The sequence below is a fragment of the Chelonia mydas genome, chromosome 10 (genome assembly GCF_015237465.2).
Source record: "Chelonia mydas isolate rCheMyd1 chromosome 10, rCheMyd1.pri.v2, whole genome shotgun sequence".
In the NCBI taxonomy this organism is placed as follows: Eukaryota; Metazoa; Chordata; order Testudines; family Cheloniidae; genus Chelonia; species Chelonia mydas.
Window position 1 is genome coordinate 65,156,218 of NC_051250.2, and position 18,064 is coordinate 65,174,281.

The following is an 18,064-nucleotide window of genomic DNA, read 5'->3' on the forward strand; positions in this document are numbered from 1 at the left end:
GGAGTCTAGAAGTTTTGAAGTTTTTTTGTTGTAATATCGCAACTTTCATGTCTGTAATCGCGTGACCAGAGACATTGAAGTGTTCTCCGACTGGTTTATGAATGTTATAATTCTTGACATCTGATTTGTGTCCATTTATTCTTTTACGTAGAGACTGTCCAGTTTGACCAATGTACATGGCAGAGGGGCATTGCTGGCACATGATGCCATATATCACATTGGTAGATGTGCAGGTGAACGAGCCTCTGATAGTGTGGCTGATGTTATTAGGCCCTGTGATGGTGTCCCCTGAATAGATATATGGGCACAGTTGGCAACGGGCTTTGTTGCAAGGATAGGTTCCTGGGTTAGTGGTTCTGTTGTGTGGTATGTGGTGGCTGGTGAGTATTTGCTTCAAGTTGGGGGGCTGTCTGTAGGAAAGGACTGGCCTGTCTCCCAAGATTTGTGAGAGTGTTGGGTCATCCTTCAGGATAGGTTGTAGATCCTTAATAATGCGTTGGAGGGGTTTTAATTGGGGGCTGACGGCTAGTGGCGTTCTGTTATTTTCTTTGTTAGGCCTGTCCTGTAGTAGGTGCCTTCTGGGAACTTTTCTGGCTCTGTCAATCTGTTTCTTCACTTCCGCAGATGGGTATTGTAGTTGTAAGAATGCTTGATAGAGATCTTGTAGGTGTTTGTCTCTGTCTGAGGGGTTGGAGCAAATGCGGTTGTATCGCAGAGCTTGGCTGTAGACAATGGATTGTGTGGTGTGGTCAGGGTGAAAGCTGGAAGCATGTAGGTAGGAATAGTGGTCAGTAGGTTTCCGGTATAGGGTGGTGTTTATGTGACCATTGTTTATTAGCACTGTAGTGTCCAGGAAGTGGATCTCTTGTGTGGACTGGACCAGGCTGAGGTTGATGGTGGGATGGAAATTGTTGAAATCATGGTGGAATTCCTCAAGTGCTTTTCCATGGGTCCAGATGATGAAGATGTCATCAATATAGCGCAAGTAGAGTAGGGGCGTTAGGGGACGAGAGCTGAGGAAGCGTTGTTCTAAGTCAGCCATAAAAATGTTGGCATACTGTGGGCCCTTGCGGGTACCCATAGCAGTGCTGCTGATTTGAAGGTATACACTGTCCCCAAATGTAAAATAGTTATGGGTAAGGACAAAGTCACAAAGTTCAGCCACCAGGTTAGCCGTGACATTATTGGGGATAGTGTTCTTGACGGCTTGTAGTCCATCTTTGTGTGGAATGTTGGTGTAGACGGCTTCTACATCCATAGTGGCCAGGATGTCCCCCCCACCCCCCAGACATTCTTGTTAAACCCTGGATTTGTGCTGGAAATGGCCCACCTTGATTATCATACACATTGTAAGGAGAGTGATCACTTTAGATAAGCTATTACCAGCAGGAGAGTGGGGTGGGGGGAGAGAAAACCTTTTGTAGTGGTAAACACCCATTTTTTCATGCTTTGTGTGTATAAAAAGATCTTCTACACTTTCCACAGTATGCATCCGATGAAGTGAGCTGTAGTTCACGAAAGCTTATGCTCAAATAAATTGGTTAGTCTCTAAGGTGCCACAGGTACTCCTTTTCTTTTTGCGAATACAGACTAACACGGCTGTTACTCTGAAACCTGAAAGGAGAATCTGGCCTCAGCACTGAATTTTTGAGCAGCTCCATGTGTGAGATCGAAAAGGACTGACAGGGAGATGAAGCTGAAAAAAATATAATTGCCTGAATCCTGTATGTGAAATCAACAGCTGTATCGAGTGTTCAGTTTGAACTCAGAATTGTACATTCCAGTTATAAAGTCATCCTCCATGTGAAAATGTCTAACACACGTAAAGTATCAAAGTAGTTGCCTCACTTTCATAGTTGCATTTTCCATTAAAACCAATGAAAGTTTAATCTACAGGGGCACAGATTTTACTATATAATAATTTTGAAAATGCTTCTTTTGGTGGCAGGTTAAGTAAATTTATCAGACAAAAACAAGATGGCTCAAGTTGGAGGCCAAGGTCCATACTATGAAAAGATTATATTAGCTCAAAGGTAAAAGCACCCTCAACTAAAAGAGACTTCAAACATATTGAAGGCAGATAGAATTATTAAAACAACATGTAATATTTATTTGATCTGGCATTATCCCTTGTCTTTCCTTAAAGCTGCATACCAGATCTCATTCCCATAGCAACAAATTTTCTTGTTTGTGTTTAAAAGCTAGAGATTACCCAACAACTGTCCTAAATGGCCTTTCCCATTAAAATGGGCACAGAGAGGTTAATTTGTAATTTTAAAGAATTAAATTTCTTTGTGATTTATTCTTTTAAGGAGTAAACATTGGTACCTTTGGGAACTCTTATGCAATATCCATTTTCATCTCGGACTGGTTCATCTTTCTCTACGTCGTATCTAATCAGCTCATAGCGTATAATTTTCTAGTGAAAATTTACAAAATATACATACAGGTGAATATCTGAATTGAATTTTCAATATATTCTACGTATTGAAGTATTGCTTTAAAAGGTGCTAACTTCATAATATTTCTGACATATGTTTAGTGTCCAAATGCTCTTTTGTCTGAAAATCTGGCAGCTGTATGGGCCTGCCAGGGCATGTCTACATTGCAATAAAACACCTGTGGCTGGCCTGGGTCAGCTGACTTGGGCTTGCAGGGCTCAGGCTGTGGGTCTATAAAACTGCAGTGAAGATGTTTGGATTCAGGCTCAGGCTACAGTCCAGCCTCTGGGACCTCTCCCCGCTCGTGGGGTCCAAGAGCCCAGGCTCCAGCCCGAGCCCAAGCACTTACACTGCAATTTTATAGTCCTGCAGCCTGAGCCCTGCAAGCCCAAGTCAGCTGACCCAGGCCAGCCACAGGTGTTTTATTACAATGTAGACATACTCTTAGTGAGATGGCAGCAGTTATGGTGACATCAGTCTAGCATGGGACAGGCATAAACTAAAGTTGGGGAGTGCAAGGAACCCTTCCCTGAGTATATCTGCCCAAGGTTCAGCTGAGCAGTGGGCTATGCATTTGCTTCTTAGGGCTTAAGTGATGTGGAGGGCTCATGTGAGCCCTTGGCAATGAGTTGAACTTCACCCCTGAAGGACAGAATGCCAGCACTGATGTTATTTTGCTTACCTTATGGAAGTAGTTTACTCTCCCCACGGCACCGACTTTTCCAGTGTAGTTAAAAAACCCAACATTTCCCTCGGTTGCAGCATAGAACTCCAATATACGGATGTCTCCAAATCTTCTGACGAATTCCCTCCAAACATCAGCCCTTAACCCATTGCCTATGGCAATCCTTACTCTGTGATCACCATCGCTGTCTTTCTAGATATGAAAACCCAACAGACATAGGTTAATGATTAGGTTGAGAAAAATGAACAAGTTTAAAGAAGACATCAGTCTGCAAACATAAAGCACATTTTGAAGTATAACGGGCGTACACATCTTTACAGCTACACGTGCAGTTATGAGATGGATAGATGGCCTGATACTTACATTGTCTAATATCGGAGACAAGAGAAGGAATGTTGGAGCAGCATTAGCCTGAATATCTGTCTTCAGCTGAAATCAGTGGCAAAATCGGGGGCAGGGCTGGCTCCTGAGGGTGAAATTCACCACCTGCAGCAGGTCAGCATGAAACCTATGCCCGCTTTATGTTCCACTTAAGCCTGTTTTGTGCACAAGACTTGTAGTGACCCTCTGCATGGGTTGAATTCCACCCTTAGCGCCGTCAACGATTTAGGAGGTAAAAATGGACAGATTTTCAAATTCCCTACACTTCAAAATGACATTCAAGGGGGGAAAAAAAAGCTGTCTCGGCATTGAAGTCTTTACCTAGGCAATACATTAGCCTGTGTGAGGACTGCAGAACTGAGCCTGTTAAAATGAGAATATTTTCCTCTCATTTTTTAATATGCTGCCATACATGTGCTCTTCACACAGCAAATATGGAGATGACAAAGAAAAGGGTGATAGTTCATCTGGTTGCTTACACGAATTGTTCTTATTTATTTACTTACATCCCAGCAATAAAAGAGAACCGAATTTGGCTGTACGTATAGTCTATAATACACAAGCAATTCTAATGGGCTTTCAGAAACAATGGAGGGAGCAATAGTACGCTGGGAATTTTGACAAAATCTGGGGACATTGCTCTTCCAGATCTTCTAATTTCTGAGGAGAATTTGCTCCTCATAGTTGTGTAACTTAATACCCAATAGCATTTCAAGGCCCAAGGGGAGAGGTTTTTTTAAAAATACATGTTGGCTTATTAACCTGGACTGCTTTCACTGTTGCTACTGGCCCAAATTCTATTGTAAACCCACTATCACAGGATGGCTGCCTCCATGGCACCCCCTCGTGGCCTTATGGTGTTCCAGAAAGTGGCCCTCTGTCTCGATTTCCCTCTTCTGGTGTCCACTGCACATACCTCATTTCCCCCCTTCTTCCAGAGTCCCCCGTAACTCCACATAAGTTTTCAGAGTATAAATAGCCTTTTGCAGGGTTAGTTTATTACAAAAGGTCCCACAGCCAGAATTCAGATTTCTCCAGCACAGTCCACACAGTACATTCACATTTCAAGTCCCAACATGCCATCAACACACCATCTACAGCTCGGACATCTCTCCCCACACCACACCACACCTTTCAGGTACAGATCTGTCTTTTCTCACCACACCTCAGCATCTCTCACTTTGCCCCATCCCAACCCCTCTAGCTGGGGTGCTTCTCCGCCCTGAAGGTATGGTTCCAGCTCTTGCCTGGAGACATCAGCAGGCTCACCCCTCAGCCCTCTCTGGCCCTCTGGCTTCAGCTTTACAGCTCAGAGAGCCAACAGGCATTTCTGTCTGCTGTTCTCAGCCTTCAGCCCTCTCTAGCCATACCTCTCTGGCCTGGGGAAGTTTGCCTTCCTGCCTTCTGCTTTCACCAGCCTGCTCTTGCTTTATTCCTCATGAGGAAACTCTTTATCACTCCCTTCTTCCCGGGTATCCCCTCCCTGATGCTCTCAACCCAGCTCAGCTCTTCTTCTGAGCGCACTCTGTCTCTCTCTCTCTCTCCCGTGGGTTACGAACTCTCCCTCTCTCAGGACTGGGTTCTGGACTCTCTCTAGCCTTTGGGCTGTCTCTCATTTATAACTCCAAGAGGCAGCCCCACCCTCCACATTACACCAAACTAGGGTGCCCCTGGAGTGGAACAGGAGAGCTGGACCGGATTTCATTTAAGGGGACAGCTACCCTGTTATACCTACACTTCAATCCTAATTTTTCCCAGGCAGCAGCTGGCATCTCAGTTATCTGAACAAATGAAATTCTGCTTGATAGAATGTTTGCATTTTCTCAAGAACCCTAACTCCAGTGGGACATCAGCAAGAAACAGGAATGTCCAGCAGGACTGGATGGGTACATTAGCTCAATGCATCTCAAAGTATAGTGTGTGCAGGGCTAGCCAGGCGGGGAAGGGAAGTATGTAGAACCGTGACAGTGTCACTGCCAGTTTCCCTAGGCTGCCCTGCTAGCATGGAGAGGGTGAAGATGACCACAATTAGTTTTATTTTCCTGAAGCTTCAACTTTCAGAAGTTTGGGAAACTTTGCATTAGCTGAATGTTTCTCACCCAACTGCCAGCAGTGAAATGGTTAAGCAGTTTCTTGTCATTTAAATGTTCGCAATCAGGCATCTAAGTTCATGCTGCTGTCTATGCTGCTGTCTGTCCTTCTAGTTACAGAAACAATGAGCCAAATCTCTCCCTGGGGCAAGCCCATTAAAGACAAGAGAGTTACTCCAGGGAGGAATCTGGACCAATGAGACAGCAGTTTGGATCCATTTACATTGTTAGATGTTCACAACAAAAAAGGACAAGAAACTGCCATGGAAATGAGGCTGCAAGTTTTGAATATGCAAATACTCTAATTATAGTTTGCTTTTATTTTTTGATTATTCCAGCACATGATACTGTTCTGGACTTCAGTTATGTAGCTTCTGGGTTATTGTTACTTTTCTACACACTTGGTCCAGCCTTGGAAGGTCAGTTCAATAATCCAAATCAGTAGTTCTGATTGATTTTCCTCTTTGATTTACTGAAAGATTTGCCATTAAAATGTCTGAGCAGAGTCAAGTAGCATATAAAACAACCCAGACTGTCTGCTGAAGTTCTGCACACTTGTGCCCTGATCCTGTGTGGCAGAGTTCAGTTATTCCAAAGTCCTTCTGGGTTGACAGTAACTTGCGTGTTATAGAGGCCTGCACAATATGTTCATGTGTCCTGGGAGGTTTTTTCTTATACTGCTTGACTGGGGACTTGAAGGGCTTTGAGACCAAACATGTGTTTCCATTTTGAAATGTTTCCCTGGGGACAGTTTGTTGGTTAGCTCCAGACCAGCAGTCTGTCCTTCCTCTTTCAGGGTCCTGAAGTCGCTCTATCTCTTTCATTCTTTTCCATTTGTTGGCTATGGAGTCCAAGGCCAGAAGGGACCATTGTGATAATCTAGTCAGACCTCCTGCATAATACAGACCACAGACCTTCCCCAAAATAATTCCCAGATCAAATCTTTTCAAAAAAATATCCAATCTTGATTTTAAAATTTCCAGTGATGGAGAATCCAGGGGAGGGTGTAAATTAAGGCAGAGGGTAATTTACAGCCAGGTATAACTTACTTAGGCTGCCAGCTCTCTGAAACAGGGACAGTCACTTTATGTTTGTACAGTGCCTAGTGCAATGAGACCGGTACCTCTCGGCACTAGCGCACTACAAATAAGAGCTTCTGCCATGTCAGGCTCTTTCATGCTCTCTCTAAGATCTTAATTGCAGCTTTCTGGGAGAGGCTCATCCACTTAACATGGTGTACCTATGGGCCCCAGCACCACATGTTAGAGAAGCCTGTAGGCCCTGCTTGTATGGAAATGCTTTCTCCAAAGTTGCTGAATCCTATGTGCTTGGGGCGATGATAAATCCTGTGTTAAATAATTAAAACAAAGCTGTGTGTCGGTTTTCTTTTAAAGCCTGATCTTCATATATAAACTGTCACTATTACTGAGGAACGCCCATGGGAAAGCCTGTTTCCCCCACGAAACGCCACTCAATTACACTGCCCTATCATTTTCATGAGTATAATTCTTTCGCTTGGCTTCAATGTCAGCCTTGCAAGTTTCGCAGTTTCTGTAAGACTCCCAGTACTTTCATTAACATGTCAGTCAGCGGTTCAGCTGTTTTTCCCTGTGCTGCTAACATTACCGAGGACCTTCGCCCCTCTAGGCATTTGCAACTGACCTGTAATCAGGCGGCAAAGCTGCCACCAGCTGTCCGAGTCCTTGAGACCTTGGTTAAACTCAATATGGCTTGTGATTCCTTTGTAGTCTATGATTAAACAGGGCATGATTGCCAAAGGATAAAATACCATGAACTACGAGCAACTATAAACGAACCTATTTACGTTAAGAGCAAACCCCATGTTGCAACCAGAGAAGTAACTTGTACATAAAACATATGAAGGCATGGAGTGGGGAAGAGTTAGCCACTTGTTCACTAAAATAGATAACTCTCAGAACCAATGCTAGCACAATCAGGAGCTCTTGGGGAGGAGGATCCTGGCAGTGGTTTTAAGTATTTATTGTGTTAACAAATCCTGACAGAATGGTCATGACTATTTATGAATGGCTGGGCGGTTGGATGTTAGACGCACATTCTGGTAAGTTTACTGCCTGCAGAAATAGATTCAGAGTATACTTTTTCTCTAGCTCAGCTTGTATCTGTTGCTCCAGCTCCATGGGTTCTACTGAGGTGGAGTGGGGCGGGCTTACATCTTCCTGTCTCTTGCCTGCTGAAAACTGATTCTAGCCACGTCCAAATGTTAAATGACCAGCTCCTTGATTTCCCCATGGGACCTTTCGTGTTTGGTCTGCAGCTAGCTAGATTGTAGCAGGTGTGCATTTTCTCTGTTCATTGTTATGGCATATGAAGCTGAGAGCCTAGTTATGACGTGTTCATATTCTAGTACTCTTTGTCAAGATTGTGCAAAAGAAATGCCCACTTTAAGTCACTGGTGCTTAGTTTGAAAGACATTTCATGTTAATCTAAATTAGACTGGAAACTCCTTGGGTCAAGGATCTTGTCCTGATTCTGTATCTGTAAAATTCTGTGCAAAGTGCTTTTAGTTCCTCGGGTGGAAAGAGCTATCTAAAAAGATGTAAAATAATATATTACACCTAAATAGTCATTATTTTAAAAAAATAATTTAAAAAATATTGAAAATGTGGATGGGTAAAATATTAAACCAAGGTCCATCTGCTTTTCACTTTTTGTTTTTATAAATTGAGTCTTCACAATATGGAGAGCATGTTACATACTTGCTAATGTCAAAACAGATTCATATGTCCTTTGCACTAATGGGAGAATACATTGTAAAGTGTGAGCAGTAAAGTAGGCAATGAGAAAATGAGTCGGTCCATATAAGCAGATATTCACTTAAGGGGTTTCTTCGCCTCTCAATATTAAAATAAAATAAATATATTGCATTATCAGTAATGGGAATTCTTTGGCTAAGACCTCCAAGAACACAGATTCATTAACTGGGACTTGATTCTGAAACTAGGCAACAGCTTTTAACAAAGAAACTACGGCTTTGCTCCAACGTGCCCCGTACTCTTCCTTCCCCTTCCCAATGCTCCTCCCTTCTTCCTCCTATGCTGGGGGGAGGCTTATTGCACAGGAATAAGCCGTCTTAATGCTGGAGGAATTCCCCAGTTGCAATCTCTGCACACTCAGTATGTCTACACTGCAAAGAAAAACCACCAGGGCAGTGAGTCTCAGAGCCTGGGTCAAATGACTCGAGCTTATGCTACAGGGCTAAAAACAGCAGGGTAGACATTCCCGCTTGGGCTGGAGCTCAGGCTTTGAGATCCACCCCCTTCGCCAGGTTTCAGAGCCTGGGCTCCAGTCTGCTCCCGAATGTCTACACTGCTATTTTTAGTCCTGTAGCACAAGCCCAAGTGAGCTAACCTGGACTCTAACACCATGTCTACACTAGCAAGCTTACAGGGGCACAGCTGTACCAATGCAGCTGCCCTGCTGTAAGATTGCTCGTGTAGTTGCTCCATGTCAACACTCCCATTGACACAGTTAAACCAACTCCAACGAGCGGCGGTAGCGGGAGAGTGTCTCCCTCCGACAGTGCTGTCCACACCGGCGCATCTGTCGGTGTAATTTATGTCGCTCAGACCGGTGTTTTTTTCATATCCCTGAGCAACATACGTTATCTTGACAAAAGTGCTAGTGTAGACATAGCCTTAGATTCACTGCCAGGGGGTTCTTCCCCCACCCCATCCCCCATGCTGATGTACCATTAGACAGAGCAAAATGAACTTGGTGGAACAGAGAATCTGGCCCCTGGGTTAATCTGTGGAACATCTGAGGCTCATTATAGTCCATGAAAATATTAGAAGTATTACACAGGTAATCCAGACAATATTTATAATCAGTTTTCAAAAAACTCTGGCGCATAGAAGAAATTACCTTTGGTGTGTTGCATAAATACCGAAGCACCTCCCCAATATACTGGATGACTGTTACTTTGTATTTCCTGCAGTCAACCCAAAACTGGCTGGCTGAAAATTTGGAGCGTAGAGCTAAGGTGGCACCTACACAAAGAAGAAGAAGGGGGAAATAATAGAATTGGGCTATAATAAATAGATTTTGAGAAAATGGTACAATTTGCTTAGTAGTTTCAGTGATGAGTACAGGAAATTTGCAGGATGACAGATTATATAACTTCATGTTAAAAGTGTGTGACCCTTTCCTAAAATAAAGTCAGGTACAACCCATGGCCAGGAAGTAGCTGTATCCTTTAATGCTGTCCATCAGAAAGTATGGGAGTATTCATAGTGGATGAACTTTGTGGCACTGTGCACCATGTAACCCCGGTGGCTGGGCTGCACAGGAGGAGCTGCCTGTGACAAACATTGCAGGTGCATGCAGTATCTTTGTGAGGGGCGGGGAATCACATTTTATTAAGTTGATCAGTGGTTCCTGTCTCACTGTGGGCCAGAGATTGTATGCAACTCCAGGCGGGAGGGTTACCAGTGCTCTTCCAGGAACTAAAAATAGGATGTGTGTGTGTGTGTGATTACAATTATAGCAACTCACTCAGGCTGTAAACACCTGCAGAGAGGTACTACCCCTAGGGAGGTTTGCCTGCACTGTTTCAAACTGAGTGTTCCAGAGACCAGCAGACAAAGAAAAGCACTTTTGGTATAAAAAGACTGAGTCTGAAGGGCTTTCTTTTTGATACAGCAAACAGACAAGACCTTCTGTCCAGCGGGGGACCCAGCCCTTGCAGAAGGGTTGGAAAGACTTTGGCTTACAAAGACCGCATAAGACTAGCTTTTGGCCTGTGGATAGGAATTTTTATTATTTTTTATGCTTTCTCTGTAATGCTTTTGCCCTAAGAACAAGTGTATTTTGCTTTGTGAGGGCTGGTCGGTAACTAATATACACGCTTGTAGCCCCTGGAGAAAGGTTAACCACAGAGGCTGGATCCTGGTCATTCTGGGGAAATCTCAATGAAGTGCAGAAGGACTGCAAGTGTAAACCCCCAGCCTGGAGGGAGGATGATGCAGGTCTCCATCCAAAAGTGGTGAGGGCTAAGAAGACTGAAGCTTCTAAGTGGGTCCTTCAAAGGAGACCAGGAGTGGAGTCAAAGGTGCAGTTAACCCTGAAACTGTGACACTGCCATGTAGGGCTGGAGAGCTGGCTCCGGGTATGAATTTTGCTGTTTCTTCCCATATGCACAGTAACTCATTTACACTGTAAGGTGCACTGTACCTTGCATGATGCATCCATGAACTCCAACCAGGAGGGCAGCACTGTGATACAGTGGCAGGACATTATACACAACGTCCTCAGAGGTCACGCCACTTGCAATGAACAAATTACAACCTAACAGCATGCGCTGGTGGGTAATCACTGCAGCCTTTGGAAGACCTGTGTAAAGACAATAGAAAAGGTGTGCTCTTTCATATGATTGGTACACCTAATGACCCAGGTGGTTTGGACAGGGACATCCCTTAGCGGAGGAGTTACTGAAGGGGATACTCAATCAGGGGTAGGCAACCTATGGCATGCGTGCCAAAGGCGGCACGCGACCTGATTTTCAGTGGCCCTCACACTGCCTGGGTCCTGGCCACCAGTCCGGGGGGCTCTGCATTTTAATTTAATTTTAAATGAAGCTTCTTAAACATTTTAAAAATCTTATTTACTTTACATACAACAATAGTTTAGTTCTATATTAAAGACTTTTAGAAAGAGACCTTCTAAAAACGTTAAAATGTATGACTGGCACGCGAAACCTTAAATTAGAGTGAATAAATGAAGACGCGGTACCCCACTTCTGAAAGGCTGCCGCCCCCTGTTCTATAGCCTCGTAACTATCAGAGGCTAGAAGTTGATAAAGTACAGATAGAAACAAAAGAGTCAAATGAAAAAGAGTCCTGTTTATTTACAGCACGTGAAGGTATACAACTAAATATTGACAAGTTTTATAAGTGTTTGTATACAATTGCTAGAAGTCCAAATACTAAGATGGCTTAACCTGAAGGCCTGCTATTGAATGAAGATTTTGATATGATAGGTATCACAGAAACTTGGGGGGACAATGCTAATCAATGGGGCATGGTAGCACCAGGATGCAAAATATACAGGAATGCCAGAGTAGGTCATGCTGGTGGGGGAGTGGCACTGTATGGGAAAGAAAGCATAGAGTCAACTATAGTAAAATATGGTACAGTTTGATTCATTTAAGATACAATTTGATTCACATACACCTCGGAAGACGTTTACTTCCAAAAGTGCTTGCGATAGTTAATGAGCCCCATCACCTTGTGATCTAGTCAATGAAACCAAAAAGTGGTTAAAAATAGCCTCTAGGACTGTACCGATCTCTGAGTCCCCCCCCCCCCCCCCGGCCGATTTTGGAGATTGGACAGTCACATCTGTCTATTTTTTTTCCAAATGTTCTTCTCCCCCCATTGACGTGTTAGATGATCCACACACACAAGGGAACGTGACCGTACACAAAGTGTTTTCCAGTGCCCAAAGAAAAGGAAAAAAACATTTGTCTCTAATCTCTTTCATTTCCAGAACTCTTGGGTTTCCTTGTAACAGTAGCAGGTGAAATATTTTCAGACAGAAATGGGATTTTGAAGATGGCTTGTAAGAATTGCTAAGCAGAAAAAAGGAAAATTAAAATCTCACTCTAATCGTTTCTTCCCCTCCGTCGCTGGGATGTTTGTCAGATAACCCCATTTACATTACCTGTAGTCCCAGAGGTATAAATATACATGGCAGGAGTTTTAGAAGTGACATTTGATCTCCAAGAGTGTGGAATAGGCTCATCTGAAACCACTTCCAACTTGTCAATGAAGCTGTCAACCCCTTTTGTGTCGGATGTCCTGCTTAGGTAGAAGACTCTGATGTTTTCTTCTTTCAGGGCTGGCAATATTTCTTCAACAGCTGCTTTCAATTCTTATGGAGCAAAGAAAATAGAAAATAATTCTAAGAAAATTTTGCCTGGCCAAATTTGTGTCCCAAGTTTTGCCTTGGGAGATTTTGTATTTAACTGGACTCAGGAATGCTTCATGCCTATGTCGGTTCAGCGTCTAATGAAAGGAGTGAGGCCATGGCTACTCTACAGTGGCTACAGTGACAGCTACACTGCCGCAGCCGTGCTGCATGGTGCTGTAGTATAAAAGCTTTCTACATCAACAGAAGTTGGTTTTCCCTTGATGTGGATAATCCACCTGCCTGAGAGCCGTTACTACGGTGCGGGTTACGTCAACCTAACTACGGTGCACAGGGCATGACATTTTTCACAGCCCTGACCAACGTAACTTGGGCAGTCTCAATTTTAGGTGTAGACCAGGCCTGAGGAAAAGCACTTTGTGCCTCCCTGATCCTGGGGCTGACTCAATCATCAGTACAGGTTAGCTCACCTTTGAGAGGTATGGGCCTTGCAAGAACCAGGGAGTAGGAATGCCCTAGACACACTTCCTCCTGCCTGCAGCCACCAGGGACATGATCCCTGGGCTGGGAGAGGAATATATAGCTGGCCCAGCTAGCTCTGTGTCTGCTGAATAGGACTCACGCTGAGGGTGTTTCCTAGGGAGCCTTATAGCCTCTTTGTGGCCGCTTTGGGCTAGCTAGGGGATGGACAAAATGGACACTGAAGGGTGGTGAATTTCCCCCTTCGAGGGAAATACACTCCTGTGCAGAGTTCCCACACCAGCCTATGTACCACTTACGTCCCACCCATCCTTTGTACAAAGGTGAATTTCATCCACAGTGAGCCTGGATGCCAAAGAAAAAAAAAGTAGACATTTACAATAAAAAGGGTCCAGTGTGAGAAATGACAGTGCACAGGCTCTCTTCATGTACAGCACGACGTTTACTTGCTCACTTGTTCTATTAGAAAAATAAGATTATCTGCTTTGGCTGGTATAGTCACCAGCGTCTTGGTTGGTTTCTTGCAACTCAAAGTCCTCCTTTAAACAGCGAATGGCTATATGCCAATGGCTATATGCGTGAAAACAGAAAAGAGAGTCTACATTTTCATAATGTTGGGTGGAATCTGACAAGCACGCTACAAAGCAAACAAAAAGACCTTTCAAATCACAGGTGTGACAATTCCCCTTTGAACTAGCAAGTTCAGATAATTTAACATGGACCTCATCACCAATTTCACTCAAACAGCTACTGCTTCAGGTTTCCATTCTCAAAACAGCTTGAAGCAGGGTGGAGAAGGAATCACAGATTCATGTTGTAGAAAGAATAATTTACGGGAATCAAACTGTAAAACTCACACACAAATCAAGCCAGGGAACATTCACACCGAGGGACACATTGGGGTTGATTTACTCACATAAACGCTCCCACTGAAGTCAAATCAACTGGAGTTTTATGAGAGCAAGGGGAGGAAAATTTGTCCCCAGGTACATGCTATCAAATTTACTGATGTGTAGAGAGACACAAACCAGATTCTCAGCTGGCGTAATCTGTCATAGATCCATTGACTTCAGTGGCTGTCTTGAGGGCTGCCCTAATCAGTGCTGAGTGTAAAGCCAGCACCAGGATCAGGGGAAGAAGCTGTGCTGATTTCTATGGAGCTACATTGACTTACACCAGCTGAGAATCTGGCCCCACATTTCTAGCATGTTTTATAGCATGAAATATTTTTTTTTTATGTCTGAACAAAACCCTGACACACTGTCCAATTTAATGTCTACAGTTAACTTACGTAGCGCTTTAACTTTTATATCACTAAAACCAAAAGTGAGAGATTACTTGTAAGAGGTAGCTGGTTTATGTAGTGCCGATATAAAAGAGCCAGTATTCGCTGTAGGAGACTGACTCAATATCCCAGGGACTTTTCTCTTCACTCAAAGGACTGAATTCTTGCACATGCCATTTCTTAGATATTCATGTAATTTGCAAGAGTCCTTTCATTTAATTTATATCAATCCCTTCCCCAAGTCATGAAATGCTGCAAGAGCTGGCTGTGTGCATTTTTCTTGTGTGGAAATGCCATCAGAAGAGTCGGAACTGTTCCTAATATGCAACCTACTGTTGGATTCAGCAACCCAACCTGCTGTATCACAAAACAAACAGCTCTGCCATTCACTTTGAATTTAGCAACTGGTATTGCTATTATTGGAACCAATATTTCTAGGGTAGTCGCCTGTTGATGTTCTTGGGAATGGTATTTATAAATATACCAAGACAAGGCTCAGACTGTAAAAGTTTGCCCCCCTCCCAGAAAAGCTACCCCCAAAGCTGGAAGGTTGCAGGGCCATCTGTGTGGAGACCCCAGACCTCTGTTGCTACTCTCGCTCCCACCAACACCCCTGGCTCCCTGCCAACATAACCCATTGGTGCTGTACTGCCAAGGATCCCCCCGACCCTCTGTAGCCTCCTCTAGGGTTCAGGCAGGGGAACTAAAAATGGTTAATATGGCTTCCGGCTTTATTAACATTTTTGGACATCTTCTGCAGGACTGGAAGGGAGAATGATGTGCATTCAGGTGGCCTGCCCCTCCTGTTCCTGCCCACTCTCACTCCACCCCCTCTTTCTACACAGACCCTGGACTGCATGGAGAATTGGGTTGGGTGGCAGGGAGTGGAATGTTCTGCAGAGGCACCTGACCCCCCTTTCTCCAAATGTAGATCTAATGAGCCATGGTCTGGCACCAAACAGACATAAATACAATACACTCTACTCCTGTTTATAATTGAGTCAGCATATTCCTTTGCAGAAACCTATTCAAAATATCCATGCAAGTAAATAACAATGGTCACAACTGTGATACAGTTGAGATCAGAATCTCAGAAGAGATCAGAAGAGATTTACCTTTGACCAAGGGTAGCACAAAAATGCAGAGTAAAGGTTGAAACTCAGATCAGGGGTGACAAAGTAAATGTTTAACAGAGGGGAAATCTTTTTTTTTTTTTGTCCTCTCCTTATATTATTTTAACAGCTGCTAGTAGTGACTACTGCAGCTAAGATTGGGGAAATTGTGTCATTAATAACCCACCATTTTCAACCACTCAGCTTAAAAAAAAATCTCATTTTGAGCTGAAACCTCCTTGGTTTGGTCTCTTCCCAGAGCTGAATACTTTTTGAAAAGTACATTTTCCTGTCCTAAACACTAGCTTTTTTCCATGCTGATAAGCAGATAAATTGATTAATTTTGAAAGTTCAAATGTAGCATGGAATTCATTCTCACTGAGGTATAGTTCCTGTGTTAGGCTTGGAAAGATTTGTTTTTGAGTTAATAAAATTTAGGAGCATTTAAACATCTGCATAGAAATGGCCTTGACCCTGCAAATATTAATGCAGATACTCTATCTTTATATATAGATATATAAAACACCTGATACCTAAGTAAACTCTCTCTTTCTGGAGATTTCCCCTTACTATATAAATTGGAAATGAAAATATATTGCAAATCATTTGGGAACATTTATCCATTCATAGATTCTAAGGCCAGAAGGGACCATTGTGGTCATCTACTCTGACCTCCTGTCTCACACAGGCCATAGAACTTCCACAAAATAATTCCTAGAGCAGATCTTTCAGAAAAATATCCAATCTTGATTTTAAAATGGTCAGTTACAGAGAATCCACCCTTTGTAAATTGTTCCAATGATTTATTACTCTCACCATCAAAAACTTACACCTTATTTTCAGTCTGAATTTGTCTAGCGTCAACTTCCAGCTCTTGGGTGGTGTGTTATGCCTTTCTCTGCTAGAGTGAAGAGCCCATTATTAAATATTTGTTCCCCATGTAGTTACTTACAGAAGGTATGTTACATTCTTACACCTGACTTGATGCATCCTCTGCTTACCCCAAAAAGCACCTGGATGTTTAAATGCTACATCTTTGACTGCCTGGCTCTTTGACAAAAACCTTCAGCACTATGGCACAGATCCTACAACCTATTTCATCTGGGCTGATCCTCCTTTGCCCACCTGGAGCCCCATTAAGTCAGTGGGGCTCAATGAAGGCACAGGGGACCACCTAGACACAGTCAATTTCAGGATTAAGGTTTAAGGCCCCAAACTTGATGCTGATAGGGCTACTCATGTGCAAAGCTAATCATGTGCATTGGTAGGACTAGGGCCTTACAGACTGCATCTTGCTCTTCTGCACTGGCTAAATATGGGCAGAACCCTGCCTCCCTCCCCGGGGGAAAAAATTCTGGGCAAGGCATCTCCCTTACCATGCCTCACCAAAGCTGTGGGAGTTGAGTTGAGACAGAGCATCCGAAAGACCTTACAATAAGACTCCATTTACTATGTTCACTGACTTTTGACCCAGTTACCTCTGTCCTGCACCAAGCTGAAGTTTCCTCACTGTTTATTTGTTCCAAATTACTGACACTGGAGAGGTGAAGTCTTGACAATGAAGTTGTAGCAGAAGTTATTGTACATGCTAAAGGAAGAACCCTCCTCCTCAACCCGCTCCCCAACCCCTGGGGACTGTCCCACATCCTGGGCTACCCCTGTCCCCAGAGGGACTGTCCCACATTCCAGGCTACCTTCATCCCCTGGGGACTGTCCCATGTTCCGGGCCATCCTCATCCCCTGGGGACTATCCCACATTCTGGGTCCCAGGGGGACTGGCCCACATTCTGGGCTACCCCCAACAATGTGGGGACTGTCTCAGATTCCAGGCTACCCCCATCCCCACCCCTGGGGAACTCTCATATTCTGGGCTACCCGCATCCCCAGTCCTGGGGCGCGTCCCACTTTCCTGCCTCAGAGGGCTGCAGGGCAGGTGAGCTCTCCCCCTGAGCAGATGTCGATGAGCAGCAGAAGCCCAGGCAGCAGGTGTGGGCCCACGTGGATGGGCAGCGGGGGGCAGCCACTTTCCCTATCCCCCCACCCAGGGCAGCTCCGGGCTGAGCAGGCTGGCCGCTGGCGGGTCTCACCTGGGGCTGCCAGCAGCACCTTGGCTCCGCTGCACTGGAAGCAGTGCAGCAAGGACTTGGCCCTGATGTTGCAGTTGAGGCAGGCCATGGCGCAGCCCAGCTTGGCCAAGCCCAGCCAGATCCAGAGGTAGGCAGGCTCGTTGCCCAGGAAGAGGGCCAGGCAGTCCCCTTGCTGCAGCCCGGCGTGCTCGCGCAGCGCCCGGGCCACCTGGCTGCTCCGCTTGTCCACCTGCCCGTAGGTGTGCACCTCCTCCCTGAACAGCACCAGGGGCTTGCGGGGTGTCCGGCGCGCCCGCTGCGTGAACACCTCCAGGATGGTGCGCGGCGGGGTCCGCGCCGAGTCGCTGCGCACCCGCTGCGACAGCCAGGCCACCGTGAGGAAGAAGCGCAGGTCGCGGAAGAAGTAGGGGCAGGCGAGGCGCAGCAGCAGCGGCAGGAGCAGCAGCCCCGCCAGCGCGGTGTAGAACATGACCCTGCCCGGCCAGTGCTCAGCGCAAGGGACTCGGAGCGCACGGAGCTGCGCGGGGGGAACGCGGCGCGGCGCCTGGCCCGCTGCTCGCCTCCCGGCTGGGCAGGGGCGGGCCCAGCCGCTCCCTC

General features: G+C 45.0%; 1 protein-coding gene across 1 annotated transcript in view; it reads right to left on the reverse strand.

The window, feature by feature from the left end:
- Positions 1-18,064, reverse strand: part of SLC27A2 (solute carrier family 27 member 2) — a 30,070-nt gene extending 12,006 nt beyond the window's left edge. The window contains exons 1-6 of the mRNA XM_007066868.3: positions 17,468-18,064; positions 12,297-12,506; positions 10,809-10,967; positions 9,501-9,625; positions 3,124-3,318; positions 2,329-2,419 (exon numbers count right to left, since the gene is read on the reverse strand). Coding sequence (XP_007066930.2) covers positions 2,329-2,419; positions 3,124-3,318; positions 9,501-9,625; positions 10,809-10,967; positions 12,297-12,506; positions 17,468-17,936 — 1,249 coding nt within the window. The 5' untranslated portion in view covers positions 17,937-18,064. The remainder of the gene's footprint in view (positions 1-2,328; positions 2,420-3,123; positions 3,319-9,500; positions 9,626-10,808; positions 10,968-12,296; positions 12,507-17,467) is intronic.